This window comes from Stegostoma tigrinum, chromosome 45 (genome assembly GCF_030684315.1).
Source record: "Stegostoma tigrinum isolate sSteTig4 chromosome 45, sSteTig4.hap1, whole genome shotgun sequence".
Lineage (NCBI taxonomy): Eukaryota > Metazoa > Chordata > Chondrichthyes > Orectolobiformes > Stegostomatidae > Stegostoma > Stegostoma tigrinum.
In genome coordinates this window covers 9281255-9305592 of record NC_081398.1, presented here as the reverse complement: position 1 = coordinate 9305592, position 24338 = coordinate 9281255, and the positions used below count along the sequence as shown (strand labels likewise).

At 47.1% G+C, this 24338-nt stretch overlaps 1 protein-coding gene across 1 annotated transcript in view; it reads right to left on the bottom strand.

Annotated features, from left to right (window-relative positions):
- The window catches only part of LOC125448740 (polyamine-transporting ATPase 13A3-like), a 63429-nt gene that overhangs the window by 29533 nt on the left and 9558 nt on the right, over nt 1-24338 (bottom strand). The window contains exons 2-16 of the mRNA XM_059642549.1: nt 23813-23897; nt 19542-19635; nt 17979-18152; nt 17469-17654; nt 16474-16625; nt 14175-14244; nt 13037-13171; nt 12868-12940; nt 12544-12675; nt 9563-9754; nt 9309-9466; nt 6623-6811; nt 5114-5175; nt 1144-1294; nt 467-583 (exon numbers count right to left, since the gene is read on the bottom strand). Of these exons, the coding sequence (XP_059498532.1) occupies nt 467-583; nt 1144-1294; nt 5114-5175; nt 6623-6811; nt 9309-9466; nt 9563-9754; nt 12544-12675; nt 12868-12940; nt 13037-13171; nt 14175-14244; nt 16474-16625; nt 17469-17654; nt 17979-18152; nt 19542-19592 (1842 nt within the window). The 5' untranslated portion in view covers nt 19593-19635; nt 23813-23897. The remainder of the gene's footprint in view (nt 1-466; nt 584-1143; nt 1295-5113; nt 5176-6622; nt 6812-9308; nt 9467-9562; nt 9755-12543; nt 12676-12867; nt 12941-13036; nt 13172-14174; nt 14245-16473; nt 16626-17468; nt 17655-17978; nt 18153-19541; nt 19636-23812; nt 23898-24338) is intronic.

Sequence of the window (24338 nt, the reverse complement as noted above, 5' to 3'; positions counted from 1 at the left end):
AGCAAACATGATGTTTCCCAGGGAGATGGGGGAGAAAGGGATCGATAAGATGCTCTGCAACAACTCACCAAGAATCCTGCGATAGCACCTTCCCTTCCAAACACACGACCTATACCATCTTGAAGGACAAGAACAGCAGATGCACAAGAACATAAGCCCCTGCAATTCCACTGCACACCATCCTGACTTTGAATGGCTTCACTGCTGCTTCTCTGCCTCTGGGTCAAAATCTGAGGAACCAACACTAACAGCACTGCAGGTATCCCTACACCACATGGACTACAGCAGTTCACCACCAAGTTTCTCCACAACAATTAGAAACGGACATGAAATACAAGCCTAGCCAGCGATGCCCGCATTCCAACAAAGCAAAAATAAAAAATTAGCAGTTTTTGTAACACGCTCCCTGCACATTCCGCTTGCTACCACAAGCGTGGCACTGCCCCAGGTTCCCATCTCCACCTACCATGTCAGCATCCCCACAGCTGGGAGTCGCAGAGGTAGTCTGCCGTGGCGGATGCACAACAGTGGGCATGATCTGGTCATGCAGGGCCGTCTCCTCAGCGGTGGGCTCCTCCAGGACCTATAAGTCAACAGAGGAAAGGTGAGCAAAGTTTCAAACAAAGAGAGGTGTTGGCCACTGGCCCTCACTTCAACATTTACATCCCACCTTTAAAGCGCCTGGGGTGTTCTTCGCATCACAGCCAGAAAGTGAACTTTGACCCCAAGCCATGTAAGGCAGTAACAGCAGTTTAAGCAGCCAAATTCTTGGTCAGTGAGAGCTTTCAGGAGGAGGAAAAAAGAGAAGTTGAGGGTTTTAGGGAGGCAATTTTAGAGCTCAGAGCACAAGCAACCGAATTCACAGCCACCAATGGCAGAGTAATTAACATCAGGAGGATGCTCAAGACCTGAATCAGGACAGTGTCAACCAGGGGAAGGTGCAGGTCTGCCGGAGTTTGCACAGTCAGGGAGATTAAGGAGGGATTCAGAAACAAAGCACAGCAAGTTTGAAATGCAGGTTTGGCTGAAGCAGGAGTTGTTATGGGAGAGAGAAGCATAGGGACAAGGGGGAGTCGGAGAGCTCAGGTACACATTGCAGTCGTGGACAATTTCAGGTTGGGGTTGGGGGAACGGGTCACTCACCCAGCCAGTCGCCTCGAACATTTTGCAGTCCAGGGGGTCCCCTGAAATCTTCCCCTCTATGTTTGTCAGAGTGTGGCAGGTTGCCATGGCAGCAATAAAGCGGGACCGAGAGAGATGCTGGCCGGTGACATCACGCTCCAGGGAGAGAAACCTGCAGAGATGGAAGAGAGGTACACAGAACAGAGTGGTTACTTGTGTGGGCCTAGTAAGGCAGGCTTCACTGAGGTGGAAACTAGGTCTGGGTGTGAAAACAACTAGCATCACAAGCCCAGTTCAGAACGGAGATAGTTTGGGTAACTGCCCTGTCAATTATTGCTGTAAATAACTGGGATTGATTTTAGAGAAATTGTGCTGGTCAACTCTGAAAACAAGGAAGAGAAAGACAGTATGCCAGAAGCTTAAATTATTAGGAAACGGAAATAACCCTGCTCTTATTGGGAGACTCTGTAGATTCAGTTCAGTTTTACCTTCTGGAGGGAGCTCGGTTGCGCAGGCCGTGATGACAGCAGCGGCCGGGGGCCTGGCTGGTCAGGAACGAAAAGGCTGGTGTGCCTGAGCAGAACTAAGACGGTTGATAGCATCATGGCTTCTTCGAGGTTCAGACCAGTACTCCAGCAGGAGGGCGGGAGTGGACAGCCCAGGGCAAGGTCCGAGTCAGGGCAGGGGAGGTCGAGCCCTTTTGTGGAGTCAGTGCCCAGCAGGGCCTGGCCCTTACTGACTGTGGTGTTAAACTGTTAACCGTGTTTTTGTGTTTTGCTACTATTTAGTGAGGCAGACTGTAATGCTTAACTTCTTTGCTTTCCTTATTTTTCTGCTTTGCACCCAAGATTCTGTATCTTCATAACTAAGATGCGCCATTAAGCGGCGACTGTACTTTTCACTGTATTCATGTGAATACATGCAACAATAAACCTAATTCAAATTCGGAGGCTTCAAAGTCCTGCTATTCCCTTCTATTCAGCGGTATCAACAACATTCATAAGAGTTTTCCAAATATGCATTTCTCCAGTCCTCCGGCACCATCCAAGACTAAGGAAGATTGGAAAGTTTTGGGCAGTGCACCAACAATTGCCGCTCAATTCCCTTGCGTACACCTTATCCAGTCTGGGCATTCTATCATGTTTACAGCCTACTCAACAACACCTTGTCACTGATTCACGTGTCTGAATTATCTCTTCTTTCACCATAACCTGAGCTGCACTTTCTTCCTTGGTAAAGACAGGTGCAAAGTATTCCTTAATACCGGAGTCACGTCACCCCCAGCATCAAGTTTTATTTAGATAAATGCAAGGTGTTGCATTTTGGTGAGTCAAAACAGGGCAGGACTTACACAGTCAATGGTAGGACCATGAGGAGTGTTATAGGACAAAGAGGCATTGGGGTACAGGTTCATAGCTCTATGAAAGTGGAGCCACAGGAGACAGGGAGGTGAAGGCAGCTTCCAGTGTGCTTGCTTTCAGCAGTCAGTGCACTAAATATAGGAGTAGGATGTCTTGCTGCAGCTGTACAAGACGTTGACAAGGCCAAATTTGGAGAGCTGCATGCGATTCTGGTCACCTTACTATAGAAGGAATATTATTAAACTAGAAAGAGTGCAGAAAAGATTTACTAGGACGCTATCCCAGACTGGAAGGTTGGAACTATATGGAAAGGTTGGATTAACTGGGAGTTGTTTTTTGTCCTCCCCCCCCCACCACCGGAGCACAGGAGACTAAGGGGTGACTTTATAGAAGGCTATAAAATCATGAGGGGCAATAGATAAGGTAGCTAGCAGACAGCTTTCCCCCATTGTAGGGGAGTCTCAAACTAGACAACATAGGTTTAAGGCGAAAGGGGAAAGACACAAAAGGGTCGGGAGGGGCAACTACTTCACACAGAGGGTGGCGAACGTCTGGAAGGGCCTGCAAGAGGTAGTGGTGGAGGGGAGTACAATTTTGTCATTTAAGAAACATTTAGACAGGTACGTGGATGGGAAATGTATGGAGGGGTGTAGACCAAAGGCAAGCAAACGGGACTAGTTCAATTGTAAAACCTGGGCAGCATGGGCAAGTTGGGCCAAAGAACCTGCTTCCATGATGTAGACCATTATGATTCCAGGTGTAGCTCCCCTTTTGCTCCAAAATTGGTTCCACACCTCTTTTCATTTGCTTTTACTTGCAAATCAATAGAAAACTTTGCATTCCTTCTGCATTGGCTTAGTTACTCTTTATACTCTCTCTTCACCTCTGAAGCTTCTATCTTCAGTTGGGTTTGCACTCTCAGCATCTATCTGACATCTCTCAAAAGCTCGCTTTCTTCATCATAGTGGCTGGGTCAGAATTCATCTCCCATCCCTAAGTCTCAAGGTGGTGTTGAGCTACCTTGTGGAACCTTTGAGATGCATCACTTTTGTCATCCTGGAGCTCTGGTTTTGCGAGTCCCACCTTTAGCCTTCAGGGAATATATACACAGGCTGTACCCATACTCTCTTTGATTTAAAGGTGTCAGATTTATAGTTATTTACAACCCAGGAGGCCATTCAGCCATTGTGTCTATGCTGGTAAATAAATGACTACACTCATCCCATTTTTCCATAGTTTTGGAGACTACAGCAACGCAAGTAATTCATACCTCAATCCTGCTTCAACGTTAGGAGGGCTTCTGATTCAACCAGACTTGCAGGCGGGAGTTCCAGTCTCTCTCCATCCTGAGTGAAAAGATTTTTCTTCAATTCTCCTCTTGGCCTGCTACTTCTTACTTTACATCTATGCCACCTGGATACTGACCCACTACCAATGGAAAAGGTGTCTCCCTATCCAGTCTACAACCCTCAGTCTTTGACACCTCTGTCTGGTTATCCCCCTCAACCCTCGCAGCTCCAAGGAAAACAACCCAGGCATATCTAATCCTTCCTCATTGCTCAGACTCTCACAGCCCAGATGCCATCCTGGTAAGTGTCCTCCGCATCCTCTATAATGTGGTGACAAGAACAGCATGCAGTACTCCAGCTGCAGTCAGTTTTAGGCTCTCTGCTAATCTTTGATTGTAATTGATCTGGGTTAGATTCATTCTCATTCCAGCAAAGGTGGTTCGCCACTGGGCTGTTATTTCTCCTATACCACAGCTAGTCCAAACTTTACAATACAATTGGTCACCATCGCTAAATGCTCCCCAGTTGACACTTGACCATCTTGGCTCACTTCATTCTCAAGAGCCAGTGCCTCCTTTCTCCGAGTCAGAGAAGTTATGATACAGGAGGCTATTTGGCCCATCACGTCTACACCAGCTCTCCAAATGCCTTGGTGCTATTTTACTTTGAGTATAAATATTTCTAAACACACTCTAGACACTCTTGCCCTTTTGTGTCCTTTACACTAGTACTATCCAGGTATATATTCAGATAACCAAACTGTCTCCTCCCCGATTATAACTACTCCATACTTTACTTCTAATTTCTTGGCACGTTTACATTTTCCCCAGCAGTTAATGGGCTACAATCCGGGCTCAGGAAGGTGACCGCAATCACAAGACACTACAGAGGGGCTTTTATTTAAAAAAAAACACAGCGAGTAACTCGTGTAGAAAGAACTTCCACAGGAAGTGGTAGATGCAGATACAGTCACACCAGTTAAAAGGCATTTGGCTAAATGCATGAAAATGAAATGTTTGGGAGGATAGTGGTCAAGTGCAGGCAGGTGGGACTAGTTTAGTTTGGGATTTATGGTCAGTGTGGACTGGTTAGACCGAAAGGTCTGTTTCCACGCTGTATGACTGCAAATCTTGGGAATGAGGCAGGGCAGAGTAACCCATCCTGGGTTACATAACCATCCACTGCTGTGATCATGATGCCTGGGTTATTCAGAATCCAGTTAGAAACAGGAAGCAGGTGGATTATCACAATTCCAATTCAAGTCTGAGATGTTCTACCACAGACACAGACACGCGCGCGCACACACATTAAGGTGCTGGGGGAAAATGTTATTAGCCTCACCTTCCATCCTGAGCTCTGAGAAAGCCCCACATGTCCAGACCATCTTCGGTCAGCGTCCCTGTCTACAGAAGCAGAGTTTAAATAGATGGAGTTAGTTGGGTAGCTGCAGGGAGGGATAAGGGCTGTCAGAGTCAAACAGGATCATTCTACTCTGTACATGTGGGCAGAATGAGTCAGTGGGAAAAGACTGAATAGGATGGGGCTCTCTTCTGTAGTAGACATGACCATCTGATGGAGACTTTTCAAATTACTGAGGAGTTCGAAAGAGTGGATGTAGAAAAGATGCTCGCACTATTATGGAGACCAGCATTTCCAGCCATCAGTATCAGATAGACAGTGATTAATAAATCCCATCGGAATTTAGGAAAAACATCACTACACAGAGTTGAGAATGATTAAGCATTCCCACGGGGGATGGAAGACAGAGTGTAGATACATTTAAAGAGAAAGCTGCATAAATACACAAGGGAGAAAGGAACAGAAAGATCAGTTGACGGAGTGAGATCGAGGAGGTGGGAAGAGCTTATGCGGGATGTCAACATCAGTATGGCCCTAATATTTTTTTAAAAATTCATTCATGGGGTGAGGATGTTGCTAACTAGGCCAGCATTTATTGCCCATCTCTAATTGCCCAGAGAGCGGTTATGAGTCAACCATGTTGCTGTGGGTCTGGAGTCACACGTCAGCCAGACCAGGTAAGGATGGCAGTTTCCTTTGCTAAAGGACATTCGTGAACCGGATGGGGTTTTCCGACAATTGATTCATGGTCATCATTAGACTTGTAATTTCAGATTTTTAAAAAACGTTGAATTCAAACTCCACCATCTGCCGTGATGGGGGTCAAACTCAGGTTTCCAGAACATTACTTGGGTCTCTGGATTAACAGTCCAGCGATAATACCACTAAGCCATTGCCTCCGCTACTAATCGGCTGAATGGTCTGGTCCTCCACCAGGAATTTGTTCCAACTACTAAAGCAAACGTGGAGTCTTTACTGCCTGTGCACTGAGAGGATGCTCTTGTCCTCTACCCATTGTAATTTTTCTTTTTTTTTTTCCTAAGGTACTGATTCACACGCAATTTATTTCAGAAACCCAACAGTTAAGTGGGATATTGCTTGTGACCAGTTTGAGGAATGGTGTGCAGCATCCTCGAGAGGAACAGAGGCATTGTTGAGCGGCTGGTTTTCAACATTCTCCAGCTCTCAGGGATGTCCCTTACCTTCATTCAACGCTGTTTAGCCACAATGCCTTATTTGACCGGCGAGCCATCGCAACAGACGAATACAGAAGGAAAGCTTGAAGTGGGACACTCAGGAATGAGTCAGTCTCAGAGACAATGGGAAATGACAGAAGGAGAGGTGGTGAGGTGCGTTGCTGGTGGTGCTGGCTCAGTAATGCCAAAGGGTACAGTGTTTGGGAAGGTGCAGGGAATGGGGGACACATCAAGGAGCACCCCAACCTCCTTGCCACCTGCTAGGCACCACTGCCCCCTCTCCAAGACGACTGACCTTGTCAAAGCAGACCAGGTTGAGCTGCCCACACACGTTGATGCGCTGCGGGCTGATAGAGTAGATGCCCTTCCTCTTGAGGCGGTACTGCGCGTAGACGATGCCAGCCGTCATGGCAGCGGGGAGAGCAGGTGGCACGGTGATCGTGATAATGTCTAGCGCCTTGACGATGATGCGCTCAGCCTTTTCCTGGGGTCAAGAGAGGGGAGAGGTCAGCAAAGGTCAGTCACAAACACCCTCCCAAACACAAATAGCACCAGTGAGGCATTTAGGCTGCAGCTTAAACAAATAATTTGTTTCTCTTAGGTACGCAAAGCAGGGCTTTCCAAAGTGGGGGACTGGGCCCTTAGGTGGGTCACAAGTCCCAAGGCGCTGTGGAGTCCTGACCAAGTTGTAACAACCAAGCTCCGAATCTAACACACGCTTCCGTGACCTCCATAACCAGTACTCACACATCTCCCCGACACCTTTACTGTCTCCAGTCTCACAGAAGGGTCGTGATCACTGCTAAGTCTTGAAGTGGAGCTGCAGCGGGGGAGAAAGGCTTGGGAAGCGCTGCTGTATATAGTTACCACATAGGGTCACATCATTGAAGATTGACTGGCCACGACAGAACACAACTGGTTAAGGCGAGTCATCAGGAATCCCAATTAGCAAATTTGCTCGAAAAGTCTGAACAGCCATTTTCGTCAACCTAAGGTCCTTAACATTATTTGCAGGTTGGTTAGTTTCCTGTAGCCCTCAGATACTGCAAATATGCACCAGCCCATTTAGCAAACACTCCAAAAGCACTTTAATTTCTTTCTTTATTATGGGATGTGGGTGGCACTCTCAAAGCCAGCATCTGCTGCCCATCCTTAACTGCCCTTGAATTGAGTGGCTTGCTGGGCATTTCAGAGGGCACTAAACAGCCAACCACATTGCTCTGGGTCTGGAGTCACATGTAGACCAGACTGAGTAAAGGCAGCATGGTGGCTCAGCAGTTAGCACTGCTGCCTCAGTTCCATTCCAACCTGGGGCAACTGTCTGGGTTTTGTACATTCTTCCTGTGTCTGTGTGGGTTTCCTCCAGATACCTCCCATAAGTCCAGAGGTGTGCAGGCTAGGTGGATTGGCCATGGGAAATGCATGGTTATAGGGGCAGGGTTGGGGGGGTGGGGTGGGGGTTTGTCTGGGTAGGATGCTCTTCAGGGGGCTGCTGTGGACTCAATGGTCCAAATAGCCTCCTCCCATAATGCTGGGCTTCTATAATTCTAAGGACGTCGGTGAACCAATGAATCAATGCTAATTTTCAAGCTTTACTGTTTAATTAGCTTTATTTTCCAGATTTAATAATTGAATTTGACTTCTATCAGCTGCCATGGCAGGATTTGAACCCTTGCACCCAGAACATTAGCTTCAGTCTCTGGATTTACTATCCAATGACATTATCACTTGGCTATCATCCCCCCTGCAGTGCCCTCTAAAATTTTACCCAAAAGCACTAAAATGTGAAATGTCGCAAACGCTTAATCTATTGTGTGGAATGTAACTGGCCTGCTCTGAATTTCTAGTAAATTGATAGGTGATATGGAGAATGGGAAGGTCGAACCCCTCTGATAATTAACCTGAAACACAAGCACTCTCTCCCCACCAATTGTAGTGGTGGGAGTAGGCATTCTCTTCTAATACTTAAACCCAAAACACTCGAGCTCATCTTGCCTTTATAATCTGTTAAAAAGAGTCATTAAATGAAAGAAAATCCCTGATATTCACTTTATAAATAACAAATAACAAGTTTTTTTTAAACTCTAACAGTGAACAAATTAACAGAATTACTAACAAACTGAACAAATGCCCCATAACCACAAACTATTCCCTAACTGAACAAAATTCTGCTGGTATACTGTTCCAAATAAACAAAAGTCCCCAAGTTAAAAGAAAATAAGTTAAAACTTGGTCTTTCAAAGTCTACATGCCTTTCTTCTGCTGTTCTCAAGTCATAAAAGCCTTTCTTCTGCTGATCCAGCTGTCAGGGATGTTTTCTCTAATTTCTTCTGTGGGGACTCTTAGTTAGAAGTACCGTGATACCTTTGAGAAAGCACCATCTATTCATAAGAGAGCTTAGTGGTTTCTTGAGAGCTAGGTAATTATTTCTCAGAGGGCAGTTTGCTCTCACACCGATTTTCAAAAACCCTCTCCTTATATACCTTGGATGACATATCAATTTTCTTACAATGGCATTAGTCCAAGATTGTCAAAACCATCAGATTTAAATTCAATTGGTTTTCAATCACTAAGTGTTTGGTTTAAATTAATTGGCTGATTCCAGCTCGTTGCCAAATATCAAAATAAGCCTCAGGTTTCCAATCACGCAGCCAATTGATATGTACTTGCATTTCAGAACTGGCTGTTCAGCTTCAGCTACATTCAGACTTTGTTCCCGTCTCAATCTCTAAGCAAAGCACTTCACCTCTTAAAGGAACCATGCACGCTTCTCCCTTATCATTGTTTTTAACAAAAATTCTAGCTTCCTGCCTTCCAATTCACGATTACTCTACACAACTTTGTAACAACGGGTAAGAGGGGGCACGGAGGCTAACCCCAGCACAACCAACATCCCAACAGAGGAGATGAACAGGAGTCGAAGAAATGCAAGGACAGTGGACTGCAGGTGTGACCTCACACAGATCACACTCCATACTCACCCCCTTTAGGGAATTGTTGATGATACTGTAGACCATGCCGATGCCAGCGATACACACCAGGCAGAGTAGGAAGCGATACGCATCACGGTACAGCTTGAAGTCGGTGGGCTTTGGGTAAAGGATTGAGCAAACCAGCTGCCCTTTTGAGGTGTAGAAGCCTAAGGATAGGGAAAAGGAATGAGAACTTCTCATGCTATAGTCAAGGCCAGGACAAACAGCTCAGGCCATCCACCACCTCAATCTCCCTCACGCACCTGTACGGACGACGACAGCTTTCACCGGCTCGCCGCTGTAAAACCGCGTCTGGATGACTGCCGTGCCACAGAAGAGAGTGTGGCGCTTGTGGTTCTCCGGGCAGTATACCTCTTCCTCCTCCTCCTGTACCGTCCCATTGGTACAGTGAGCAGGGACTGGAAGGTTGGTTTTTAAGACGGGCACACTTTCTCCTGTGGTGTGTGTGAGGTGGGAGGGGGAGAAAGCAGACATACCGTTAAAAAGGCAATTCGCAGGTCATAAGGGAGAGATTTGAAGGTGGTGATCGGTGATAAAATTGATCTGAGCCAAACGAGTTTCAGAACACAGGAAGCCATAGAACCTAAACTGCCTTTGCTTCATTTGTTCACGGGACGTGGGCATCGCTGGTTAGGTCATCATTATCCATTCCTAATTCCCTTCAAGGTGGTTGGTGTTGAGCTGCCCCTTTAAAGCTCTACAGCCTGAGAAGTGTAGGGGGCATTCACAGTATTGTTAGAGAGGGAGTTCCAGGATTCTGACCCAGTGACTGTGATATTTTTGTTTATTCATTTCTTCACAGGACAAGGGCATCGCTGGGCTAGGCAGGATTTATTGACTCCTAACTGCCCTGTGGGCAACCACATTGGCTGTGGGCCTGGAGTCACACGTAGGCCAGACCAGGTAAGGACAGCAGTTTTCTTCCCTAAAGGACATTAGCGAACCAGGTGGGTTTTTCCAACAATTGACAATGGATTCACGGTCATTGTTAGATCCTTAATTCCAGATATTTACTGAATTCAAATTCCACCATCTGCTGTGACAGGATTTGAACCCAGGTCCTCAGAATGTCATCTGGGTCTCTGGATTAACAGTCCAGCGATAATACCACTAGGCCATTACCTCCCCTAATTCCCAAGTCAGGATGGTGAGTGACATGGGAGGGGCATTTGCAGGAGGTTGGAGTCCCAATGTCACCTTTTAGTCCTTGTCATTTTAAATATTAAGAGGTGCTGAAGTTGCAGTTAAAGCAGCGGTGGTGGCTGCTTGTTAATGGCCCACATTGCTGCCACTGAGCATCTGTTGTGGATGGAACACAAAGTGGATTCCGGATTGCCTTGCCTTGAATGATGCGGGAGATTGCCACACAATTAGCCCATTCCCTCCCTCTTGTCTTACAGATCTGCAGCTATTCTCTCCTTCACGTATTTATTCAACTCTCCCTTTTGAAATTCCGACTCTACCTGCTTCCAGCATCCTTGTGAGCAGCATAATCCAGGCCACAACATACAGATTTTAAAAATTTCTCTTCATGTCTCTCATCTCCTCTGGTTATTTTTAAATCTTCAATCCGTGTCCTTTGGTTACTGTTGCCACCTGTCACTGGAAGCATCACTTAATCCATCAAAAACCTCCCACGATTTAGAACACAACTATTAAATCGCCCCCTAAATCTGCAAAAAGCAGCTGGAGATCTGTATAACTGTGCCAAACAAGGGCTGCCGTGACCTGTAACGTTTAGTCTGAATCTTTCTCCAAAGGTGCTGTCTGCTCTCAGTATTACACTTTATGCATCTACTCTTCTTAACCTTCACTACACCTGGGAGAACAGGCATCATTCATAAATCCCATCAACCCCTCCATCCCTCATTAAGGTATTCATAGATTTCAGAATCCCGACAGCATGGAAACTGGCCATTTGGCCCATCAAGTCCACACCAACTCTCAGACGGGTATCCCACACAGACTCTAACACAGCCCAGCCCTATGCCTGTAATCCTGCATTTCCCATGGCCAATCTACCTCATCTATACATTTCTTGACACTATGTGGCAATTTAGCATGGCTGATCCCACCTAGAATACACGTCTTTGGACTGTGGGAGGAAACCAGAGCACCCGGAGGAAACCCACCCAGACACAGGGAGAATGGGCAAACTCCACACAGACAGTCACCCAAGGCTGGAATTGAATCCAGGTCCCTGGCGCTGAAGCAACAGTGGTAACCATCATTCCTGATTTTAGAAACATCTCATCCTCCTTTGAGCACACAAACGTATAGATGTGAAGGCCACTCGGCCCCTCAAACCTACTCCAACAGTCAATAAGCTTGAGGTGACTCTCATTATTTCATATTCTTGCCCATACCTTTCACCCACTTGCTTTTAAAACATTTACATCCTTTTAACATGGAGATCAATAGTGTCTGCAGTACTCCAGAGGTCGTCTCATCAGAACAGAATACCTTTCTCACTTTGTATTCAATCCCTCTTGCACGGAACAATAACACAAGATAAGTCCATTCTGATTTCCGCTGTGGTTCTGGTGGGTTTGGTCAAGATGCCCATTTAGCGGGGCAATGCCTGTTACTGTTCAGATTACACATCGGATGACAGATCGGTGTGTCTTGGCTCAGAGCAGGGGTATCGCTGTGTGTAAGTGAGTCCTGCCTGGGCCTGTTCCAGAGGCAGCAGGTTCAGATTGTGGAAGGGACAGCTTCAGCAACAGCGATGGCATTGTGGCCCAACGCAGTAAGAGCAAGCAGTGAGCAAAGCACCCCAGTATCGGTGCCAGCTGAGGTGCCCCAGAGAGAGAGCTAAGCGGAGGACTCAAAGACTGAACTTTTACCTTTATTCTTTCATTTTCCTAGTTTATATTAGGGAGGACTTGAATGTTAACTGTTACCTTATTTCTTTATTTTTCTACAAAGGTAATGCTTAACATTTTTAACTTTGTTTTTTTCGACTTCGTACCTTAAGTTTTTTGTACTTAGATACAAAGTAGTAATGGTGCCATTAGACTTTTCACTGTACTCCTGTACTTGAGTATACGTGACAAAATCTAAACCTAAACTTGCTGCCAGGGAAGGGGGGGGGGGGGGGGGGTTTCACAGGGAACATTACAGTAGACATTGTTGTATGGACACAGGGAGAGGGGGCCTCTGGCAGGCAGTAATCTCACCCCAGCGCGCGCGCACGCGCGCACACACAGAGTTCACTCCTCACCTGTTAACAAGCTCTCATTGACCACACACGTTCCGCTGATCAGCACGGCGTCACAGGGCATTATCATGCCGTTGGTCGGGATGACGATGACATCTCCAGGTACCAGGTCAGTCGAGAAGATTTCCTCTGTCACTATGAATATTTTAAACAAACAAAAAAAGAGATAAACACCCAAAACGGAAGGGCAGAAATAACTAACACTTCACCCGCCACCTGCCCTTCCAAGAGCTGGAACTAGACACCAAGAGAGTCAGAGTCGACACAAGGCAAGGTAGCAGCGTGGCTAGAGATAGAGAAAGCGCTCTGTACAAGAGGTTGACTCACTGTTGTTGTTGCGGTAAACTCTCACACGGACCACGTTGTGGGCAGCCACCATGTCATGGAGGAGGACATATTGCTGAGGCAATGAAACAAAAGATGATGTTGAGAAGGTTTCAGGCAGTGTCTTGAGCTGGTTGTACAGCTGTTTACACAAAGGCTGAGAGCTCTTTACCTTTCTCACAGTGTATAGGGAGGCACAGATGGAGACGACAGACATGAAGACAACGGCAGATGCGTACAGGTAATAATCATCCAAGCACCAGAGAATCACACTGAAGACTTGGAAAATGTAGAACGGATTCAATACCTACAGAAAACGAGAGAAGTACAAGGTGGGTTATAGTCAGTAAAATCTCCTCCACCTTTACAAACCAAAAGTAAAACTTTCTCAACACTATCCCCCCACATCGTGCACTCCCCCAACAAGGACAACACAGGGTTAGATAACACTACTCTACTCATGACAGTAAAGCTACCTCAACACTGTCCCCATCAAACCTGGCAAAACAAGGAAAGCACGGACGGACACACAGAGTGAAGCTCCCTCTACTCAAATTGAAAGTGAAGCTCTTGCTACAGTTTTAAACTGAAAGTAAAGCTTTATCAACAGTGTCCTCGTCAGATACTGGGAGGGCGGTACAGCATACAATTAGATAGAAATTTTGAAAAGAAAATTGTTGACACTCATTCATGACAGGGATGTAACTGCCCCAAATCCAGAGCAACAGGTCCTGCTTTCCTGGAATTCAGACTTTTACCAGCCTCAGCACATTGCTCCCTACCCCACACCCACTCAACCCTCACACTTTGGCTCAGCAGAATGCAGGAATCACAGAATCCCAATAATGTGGAAGCAGGCCACTCAGCCCATCAAGCCCACACCAACCCTCACAAGAGCATCCCACCCAGACTCACTTCCTGCCCTATCTCTGCAATCCTGCATTTCCCATGGCTAACTCACCTAGCCTGCACATCCCTGGTCATAATGGACCATTCATCACAGCCAATCCATCTAACCTTTGGACTGAGAGAGGAAACTGAAGAAGCCCAGAAGAAACCCAACCAGACACAGGGTGAATGTTGCAAACTCCACCCAGATGGTCACCCAAGGGTGGAATCAAACCTGTGCTAACCACTGAGCCGCCTGTAGGTCGAATGCTGATAGATGTTGCTCTGCCATCTCTCAGAGACTTGCCTGCTCCAGCTGCGAACAATGTGGCCTCCCACTCATCCTCTCATTTGAACTAGTTCATGGGACTCAGCAGAGCCAGTGGATAAAGGGTACAAAGTTCCATTACCAAGAGCCCTACCTCCTTTATCAGGAGTCGAGGAATTGAAGGCACTTTCACATCAACCTGATTCTCGCCAAAGAAGAGTTTCCTGTAAAGGAAGAACATGAGAAGCTGGAGACAAATCAATGACCTCACATAGAAAACAGTCCCCAGCACACCCACCAGCAAGAACAGAGCACACCACCTCATTTAGAGGAAACCCATCAGAATTACGTATCTCGTCCCCCTCCATCGTTGCAAACCATCATCCCATTTATACCTTTTTCTGCTCCAAAGTCCTTGAATGTGCTGTTATATCTCAAGGCCAAGTCGCAGAACTGCATAGGATCAGATTTCCACCGCTGCTACAATATTGAGACTCTATCACACCATGACTGATAGCTTATGGCAAAGCTAAACTTTCTTGAACTGTCTGCAGCCTGAGGCCCAGTCAACTCACAACCTTTCCAAAGCTGAGTGTGGCTGGTCATAGAGTCATGGAGGTACACAGTGCGGAAACAGGTCCTTCAGCCCAACTTGTCCACACTGACAACATTTCCCCAACTGAACTAGACCCATTTGCCTGCGTTTGGCCCATATCTCTCCAAGTCTTTCCTATTCATGCACCGGCCCAAGTGTCTTCTAAATGTTGTAACTGTACCCGCCTCTAACTTCCTGTGCAGCCCATTCCACACACGCGCCATCTTGTGTGGAGAAAGTTGCCCCTCAGGTCCCTTTTAAATCTTTCCCCTCACACCTTAAACCTATGCCCTCTAGATTTGGACACCCCTGCCCTGGGGAAAAGACCTTGGCTAGTCACCTTATCCATGCCTTTTATTATTTTATAAAGCTCTACAAGGTTAACTCTCAGCTCCTGACACACCAGTGGAAGAAAGTCCCAGCCTATCCAGCCTCTCCTGATAACTCAAAGCCTCCAGTTTAATAACATCCTTGTCAATCCTTTATGTACCCTTTCCAGTTTAATAACATTGTCCCTACACCAAGAACTCCTATTGCTATCTCCGATGGTGCCCAGCTTGGTCACGCCTCACCCTCTGCTGAACACTTATTTGCACCTTCATTACCCTGAGGCTTGGCTATTCCAAAGCACCATTCTGCTACATTCTACCCTGCATGAATTAGAACCTCATCCAAAACTCTGCAACACTCGACCCAGCTCAGACTCAGAGCCAAGATGCAGGGTGAAGCCGAGTATCCTATGCGACGGCTGAGAAACAGTGAGGACTCTGGGGCAGACAGTATTCCTTCCAAGGTTCTGAATCACAACAGAGACATGCGCCTGGCACAGCTGTGCAATGTCACACCCCCCACCAGAGGCTGTACGTATCCACGATCAAGGCTATACTCAATGAGGGAGACAAGACTGACTACAGTGACTGTGCAGGAGTCTCTGTGCTACCTACCAAAGGGAAGATCATTGCAAGGATCCTCAATTGCTTGCGCCCAGTGGCTGAGGAACTTCCTACAGAGTCAGAGGGCAGTTATTGATCATCAAGAGGCAGCACTGACAATATTTACAATGCGCAGGACAGTCAAAATAAACACAAGCAGCAACGCTGCACACAAAGAGCCTTTGCCTCTAGCAATCATGAAGATTTTTAGAATGCTCTCCTCTTCCACAATAAAAACCATGACCTTCACCGACAGTAGCACCACAGACATCCAACTCAGTGACGGCAGGTCAAAGCAAGGCTATGGCATTGGCATCGGCATCATATCTACCACCCTCTCATCTCCCTCGCTACACCTCGGCTTCAGCAAACTATTCACAGGCACAGAGATCAAGCCAGCCCAAAAGACGGGACACGGCTTAGCCGACGTGGCCTGCAGTCCAAAATTATTCCATCATCTGCCATTGGGCACGTTCTATTGAACCCGAGGAGTACATCACTCTGAATCCCAAGGACTTTTCCAGTCAACTCAATGACTTATGCCAGTTGCCTACTAAGCAATTGATTCTCTCCCTCTCCCTTAACTCTGTAATCACCTCCAACTCTACAGCTGAGATCTCTGCATTCTGGCCTCTTAAATGCATTCCCAACCCCCAATTCCTCACCCTTGGTGCTGAGGTCCTCGGGTCTGGAAGTTTAAACCTAAACCTCACTTGCCCGTTTTAAGACAGGCTTCAAAACCTACCTCTGTGACCAAACATTTGCAACATGTGCCCTGATACTGCCTGAAAGGACTCATTTTATTTGATAGGTGCAACCACGAGGTAACTTGGGCTAGGTCTGTGCCAATTTATGTAGTTGTAACAGGGGGAAACAGGCCACCTGTCTCTCAATTGCCATGGCTGCCTCCCCATGCGGGCACATACCGATAGTCTTTGCTGACTGCAGGCGGAGTGGCACCATGGCATGCATGCAGTGCTGAGCACAGGATCCCCTCCTCCAGCGCGGCCAGGCGATAGAACATCTGCCCACGAGGGTTCCACAAGTACTTGACGTTTTGATGGATGAAATAGCGGATCTAATTTGCAAAAAAAAAAGAGATAAATATCAGGGTCAGGGTTGGCAGGGAACGTAGAATGTAAGGAGTACTTTGCCTTCATCATCACTCCTACCAAAATCCCTTCGCTCTAGCTGCCCATCAACCTTAATTCTGCAAGAGGGTGTACTGCAGTGGAGTCTAATGTGCCCCTCATACTCAGCGGATTGAAACCCAGAGGAGAAACCTTAGTAAACCCATCTTCAGCTCTCCCAGACCCTGGATACAGACACAATCAGCTCACATAATCCCTCTGGCACCTCAGGTCTGGGGATCACAGCAATCCAGCTAGTTAAACACCGAGTGCTGCATTTCCCCCATTTGATGGTGAGTCAGTAAAGTCACACTCTGGGAAGAAGCCATGCTCTTGCTCCCAGATACATCAGCACCGCTGTCAGCCCAGTGCACGCCAGTGGAGAGGGGCACAGGTTTGAGTGTGAGGCAGGTCTATGAGCCTCAGCATCAAACAGTGCACAGGAACAGTGCGTACGATGAGTGTGGGTTAATTAGGAGTGGGGACGGGCAGTGGCAGGTACATGGTTTGAAGTCAAGGAGGAATAAGAGCAAAATGTTCAACCAGAGTAATAATGGCAGATCTCCAAATCAGACTAAAGTATCTCCGAGTACTTTATCCCTCCTACATCGCTCTTGGGTTCGTCTCTGTTCTTCGAAAGAGAAGGTTGTTTGATACACTGGCTCCTGCTTCTGTTTAACTCCTGCCATCTGGATTACGGGGGTGATAGTAATGCCAGACAAGATTACGGTTACAGCGTCAGGTTCCATCTCAATCAGAAGGGAGAGAAAACAAAAAACTCTCAATCTGACCTGAACTCTTTCCACATCTGGAGTCTTGGGTAACAGATCCCTTTCACAGTCTGGGTGCTCAATCACGATGGAAGTTGCACTGCACACAGGTTCCTTGTCACGTCTGGGAAACAGCACACCCAGGGGATCGTAGCCTGGAGCATCCATGAACTGCACCCGGACCCTGAAGCATGTGCGGAACTCATCCTGCAAGTAAGTAGATGTTAAAAGAAATAGTCAGTAATAGAACCGCTGGCTGGATGAAGGTGACAATGTGCACTCAGCTCACAGTACCACCAATCAACAGTAGATGGCCTTCTAACTTTAGGGAGTCTATATCAGATGACAGCCAATTTACACACAGCAAGATCCCATTAACAGCAATGAGGTAACGGCCTGGCAATGTTTAAATAATGTTGACCGAGATGAAGAATTATGGCCTGGAATGCTACCTTTCCGGAAGCAATGGATCAGAGAGGACAGTAATCTACAACATCTTATCTCTCCTAGATGACTGCACTTGTTACTTACCGTGGTCCAAAGCAGCAGAACTGTAGCCTCTCGGAGCGGGACTTCCCTGCATATCCATTTGACGCTCCACTCAGGCATCCAGTAGAGAACGAGGAGCAGCAGCCCGCCACTGCATACTGTCCCTACACCAACCAGGCCCAGCTTCCACCAGCATAGCTGGTAACCCACCACTTCCTGAGGCAAGACAGAGAACAGGGTCAGCAGAATCCAGTCAGGGTGGACCCTGACTCCAATACTCCCTATCAATGCTCCCCGATCCCTCAAGCAACTCCAATCCTCCCAACCTGACCATCCGCACCCTTACATTCATCTTTCCCAATTGCTCAAGCTGCTCCAACTCCTCACCTCCATCCAAAGCCTGACCCTCCTCAACACTCCCTCCTCATGCCTGATTTGATTCTAACCAGCCCCTACAGAGACTCCACAAGTCTCAGCCAACCTTCCCAATGACTTATACAAATCTGACCCAAATACAAACCTTCACAGCTCACACTCCTTCCCAATCCCTCATGACCCTGATCCCACCTTCGCAACACACACACTATTTGATCCCACCCAACCCCCACCTGATCCTCTCTCAGCCAAGCTCCCCACTGACCATCAATTACCTCAAATACGCACACCCACCCTCCCACAAAAACTGCACTTTCCCTAACCATTCCCTCACAGAATCCCTACAATGTGGAAACAGACCATTTGGCGCATCAAGTCGACATTGACCCTCTGAAGGGTATCCCACCCAGACCCCCCCTTTCCCTGTAATCTTTCATTTCTCAGGGCTAACCCACCTAGCCTGCACACTTCTGGACTGAGGGGGGGAAACCGGAACATCCGGAGGGAACCCATGTAGACACAGGGAGAATGTGCAAACCCCAGGGTGGAACTGAACTTGGCTCCTTGGCACTGTGAGGCAGCAGTGCTAACCACTGAGCCACTGTGCAACCTGGCCTTATCACCCCTCTCCTCACACCTCAAACATTCACCGTGCCTCCCCACCACCCCCCAACCTCCTCCCTCAAATCCTCATCGACATCCTTTTCTTTTTGAACCTCCTCTACCCCAACCTCAAGGATTCCGCACCCCTTCATTCTCTCCACGCACTTTCTTGGGTTGAACTCCCATCCAACTCCAAGCTCGCGCAGCCCATCCACCACATTGTTTCACAAAAAGCCCCCTTCCACCCGTGTCAGCAACTTCTCGAACCCTCTGTGCAAGCTTGCAAATGCCTTGCCCGTACCCGAGACCAGTGCTGCCTGCCTTTGTCTCATCACCGCCGTCCTCATCCAGACCATAGCTGAGTTAATAATCCTCAACTCTACATTCCTGCCTTTTACCCACAACCTTCAACATCCTTCTTGATTAAAAATCTCTCAACCTTGGAGATGCTGAACGGCCCTGTTTCAGCATATCCACAGATTCACTCCCATTTTAGAGAAGAAATTCTTGCTTGGCTGTTTTAATTGAGCAACCACCCCTTCCTCAGGTTAATGCTATTCTCTTTCCCACCCTCCCTCCTTGCTCTCTCCATTCCAAGTGTGGCACCAAATGCTATCCCAGACTCACCATCTCATCCTCACGCTCCGCATTGAGGTATTTCTTCTCCGTTCTTTCCATTTGTCCCTGTGTCGCACCAATCTACGGCCCCACCACTGCAGCCCTGTGGAAACAAAGCAGCTCATCAACCCAGAGCACAGAAGGAAGCAGTCAGCGCCTGTCCCATGACATCTGAATAGGAAGAACCGCTTGCTGTTCCACATGCAGTGGCTACATCCCAGCCAAGGGGATGGCCACTGTGCAGTGTAACCAACAAACAGTATTCCTGCCTGTGCTCCAAACCAAGGGTGCTATTTGAGGGAAGGCAGCTTCAGAATAAAGCCAGAAGTTGAATGGTTAAGTTATATTCAATGCAGGGACACGTGCAGGAATCCATTTTTTGTACGAATACTGTACAGAAACAGTATAAAATAAGGCCTACAATGCTAAAGGGGGTGCAGAAGCAGAAGGACTTCTGGCTGTGTAGTTGAATAAACCATAAAAGGTGGCAAACAGGTTGAGACATGAGTTGATAAAGCATACAGCCTCCAAGACATTGTTAACAGAGTACAAGGGCAGGGAGATGTTGCTAAACTGGTGTAAAATACAGGCTCGGCTTCAGCTGTAGTACTGCATCCAGTTCTGGGTTTGAACTGAAAGTTGATGCAAAGGCTCATGAGAGGTTGCAGAAAAGATTCAGAAAGGAACGGAAACAGGAATGAGGAACTTCCGTCACGTGGAGAGAATCCGGGACTGGAAGATATTCTTGAAACTCACGTGGAACAGCCAGCTAGAAACTGTGTCGGACCACGTAGGAGTGGCGCGCGGGTTCGTTAGGTACACGTTTGTGCAGATCTGTGGGGGGAGATGCCCAAACATGCACTTTGTTTCCACACTTTAATGTCACCACAACCCAGAGTGTCACTGACCTTGGTCTGAAGAGGAATTGGCAATGAGTCAGGTGGAGATTCCAAATGACCTTAGGGAGGGGGATATTTTGACAGAGATTCCGAGGAGCATAATTAAGATAAATGAAAAAACCAGAGGGGAAATTTAAAAACAAACATAGCTGGCTGTTAAGATCTGGAATGCACTGCTGAAAAGGGCAATTTGATAGGAACTTTCAAAGGGGGAACCTGGGAAAATACCTGAAAGGGAAACATTGGCAGCGATATGACAGATTGAACAAGGAAAAGACTGTGTTTATTAGACAGTTCCTTCAGAGCACCAACATAGACATAATGGGGGAGGCTATGGCCTAGTGGTATTAATAACGGGCTTAATCTAGAGATCCATGGAATGTTCTGGGGACCCAGGTTCGAATCCTGCCACAGCAGATGGTGGCACATGAAACTAATAAAAATCTGGAGCTAAGAGTTTAATGATGACCAGTGTCGTCCTTCAGGGAAAGAAACTGCCATCCTTACAGGCCAGATAAGCAAACCATACAGCAATGTGGTAGATTTCAATTAGGATTGGGCAACAAGTCCTGGACTAGCCAGTGACAGCCATGTCCCACGAATGAATTTTAAAAATTGCTTTCCTATTATTCAGGGAGTGAAGACTGAAAGAAAGGCAGAGAGGAAAATGCGGGAGGGCCACAAGCCAAGGTAGGTGGCAGGCATTAATAAGGTGAGACACAAACAAAACCTTTTTCTAAAATCTGCCCTGAACAAAGCAGTTCAGGCAAAAAAAAAGTTCTCAGGGCACCTATAATGGCGTGTGAAGAAACAAGTCTCACTGCCAGTTTTGGAGGATGCGATATCCCCTTTAAGGCTCATGGGGAATCACTAATTAATCTCCTGTGGAGCTTGGTGGATATGAGTTCCCTTGGTTACAGGCAACAGCCTGACAAAGTGGAACTCCACTTTTTTTTCAAATTCTGAGATCTGGATGTTCAGGCCCATTGTTCCCTGAAGGAGGCAACGCAGATTGATAAGATTGGGCAAGGCGGCATACAGCATGCTTTCGTTCAACGGACGGGGTATTGAGTACAAGAGTTGGCGGGTCATGTTGCAGTTGTATAGGACTTTGGTTCAGCCACATTTGGAGTACTGTGTACAGTTCTAGTCGCCACATTACCAAAAGGATGTGGATGCTTTGGACAGGGTGCAGAGGAGGTTCACCAGGATGTTGCCTGGTATGGAGGGAGCTAGCTATGAAGAGAGGTTGAATAGATTAGGATTATTTACATTAGAAAGACGGGAGATTGAGGGAGGACCTGATTGAGGTCTACAGAATCATGAGGGGTATAGACAGGGTGGATAGCAAGAAGCTTTTTCCCCCCCCCAGAGTGGGGAACTCAATTACTAGGGGTCACGACTTCAAGGTGAGAGGGGAAAAGTTTAAGGGAGATATGCGTGGAAAGTTCTTTACACAGAGAGTGGTGGGCGCCTGGAACACATTGCCAGCGGAGGTGGGAGAGGCAGGCACGATATACTCATTTAAGATGTATCTAGACAGATACACGAATGGGCAGGAGGCAGAGGGATCCCAGATCCTTGGAAAATAGATGACAGGTTTAGATGGAGGATCTGGATCGTCACAGGCTTGGAGGGCCGAAGCGCCTGTTCCTGTGCTGTAATTTTCTTTGTATTCATGGGGCATGGACATCACAGGCCAGGGTAATGTTTATTATCTATCCCCTAGCCACCCAGAGAGCAGTTTAAATGTCAATCACATTGCTGCAGGTCTGCAGTCATACGTAGGTTAGACCAGGTGAAGATGGCAGCTTCCTTCCCTAAAGGGACATTAGTGAACCAAATGGGTTTTTCCAAAAATTGACAATGGATTCGTAGTCTTCATTAGACTCTTAATTCTAGATACCTATTGAATTAAAATTCTACCATCTGCCATGGCAGGACTTCAAAGTAGATTAATAGTCGAGTAATGGGCCATTACTTCCTGCAAAGGACTCCGGATCTGAATTCTTTACAAACACAGACCCGACCCCCCTCCCTCACTTTTGGTGGTTTGGATGTAAATTTCTAATTGAATGCATGGGTGATTTATTAGTGGCGGTTACTAGTTGGATAAAAATGTCACAGCGATTTGGTGGTGGGAAAGCTGCTCGGTTGAGAGAGAGAGTACTTGTGACGAGAGATAAGATAAAGTAGACGGGGGGGGGGGGGGGGGGGGGGGTGGTGGTGGTCTTGTGGGGCAGTGGTCATGCCCCTGCTTCTGAGCCAGGAGGCCCGGATTCTGGTTTCATCTGTTCCAGAGCTTTGCAATAACACTTCCATAGGTTCATTAGAAAATATGCAAAGCAGATGCAGTAAAAACAAATAAAAATTTCAGAAAATTAGGCAAAAAAACACACGTTCAGGTTGTGTCAGAGCACTTCTGCACACGGGGGAAAAAAGAAAAGCTGACCCATGGTTCTTGGTGTGCGCTGCAGTGGTAGTGGCAATACCCCCTGGTCCAGGAGACCTAGGTTCAAGTCCTACCTGCCACCAGAAATGTGCAACAATGCTTGGGTGTAAACACTGAATTCGCCAGATGGATGATTTACTGGTAGTGGTTAGTAGCTAAAAAACGAAGACAAAAGGTCACTGCGGTGGAAAGACTGGTCTATGGTGAGAGATAACACTTTCAAATATAAAGAAAAATTAACACAAAACAGCCGTGGAGGTGTGGCAGCCCTCTTATGGTCTGGTGGCGGTGTCCCTACCTCTGAGCCTGGAGGCCTGGGTCCAAAGTTTGTCATAAAATCCTTGAACAGGTTGATTGGGGGCTGCCGGGGGCGGGGTTTGAGAAAAAAAAACTATAAAGCAGACCCAGGCCATTTCCCTGGTGATCCCAGTTGGCATTTTGTCCTTTCACCGTGGGGGACCAGGTTCCATTTCCGGTTACCGGAATGAGAGTTTACAAAAAGGGAACTCGTGGTCCAAGGATAGTGAACCTCTCTCTGAACTTTGAAGTCCAGGTTCAAATCCCACACACTCCAGAGGCATGTAATAATGTCTCTGAACCGACTGATTAGAAAATATGTTTTTTTAAAAACTGCAGAACCAGGGGCGAGCCTGTCTGCCCCAGGGTGGGAGTAGCCTACGTGTGCCATGAGTAGTGGCTTTATGTTGGTGTTTTAACAATTTACCTTTTCAGTCAGGCTTCCTGAGTTATTTCAAAGTATCTGCCTCCAGCCCGGTCACTGTGTCAACCTAGATTCTGCACTGAGTACACAGTATCGAAAATGGGCATGGAATGGTACAGGAAGCTGAAATATATGCCCCTTTTCCATGCTAATCCATCTCCTGATGGGCAAGGTCAACTGCCAACCCCTCACTCCCACAATTACTCACCCCCTCGGTTCCGCACGCTATGTCAGCTGAAATGCTGCCACTGCACGTCCCAGACCCTGTCTTGAGGGCTCGATCGAAGGATTGCCTGGAAGGGGTGGACAGAAAGAGAGAAGCAAAACATGTTAATAAATCCTACTCATTCCCCCAGCAAAGGCAACACAGTGTCCGCCTTTCGACCTTCTGCGTTCAGGGACTTCAGGAGAAGCTGCCTTCACAGGTTTAGCCATACTGCAGGTGGCTCTCAGCATCAGGTCTGCCATTTTGTGAATGAAAGGCTGCCATTTCACCCACTGTAAAAAGTTGACCATGAAAGGTTCTCTCAACTTACTTGCCTAATCATCAAAATTGGCACACAAGCTGAGAGACACAGCCCCTTGGCTATTAATAGAACATGGCTGTGTCAGATCTCAGTTGTTATTTGTGTAGCTGCAAGTCACTAGGAGACAGCCTGTGAATTCCTGTCACCCTTACTCACTCCCTGGCACTTACACATCAGTGACATTACTCCCTTCACATTTCCAAACCA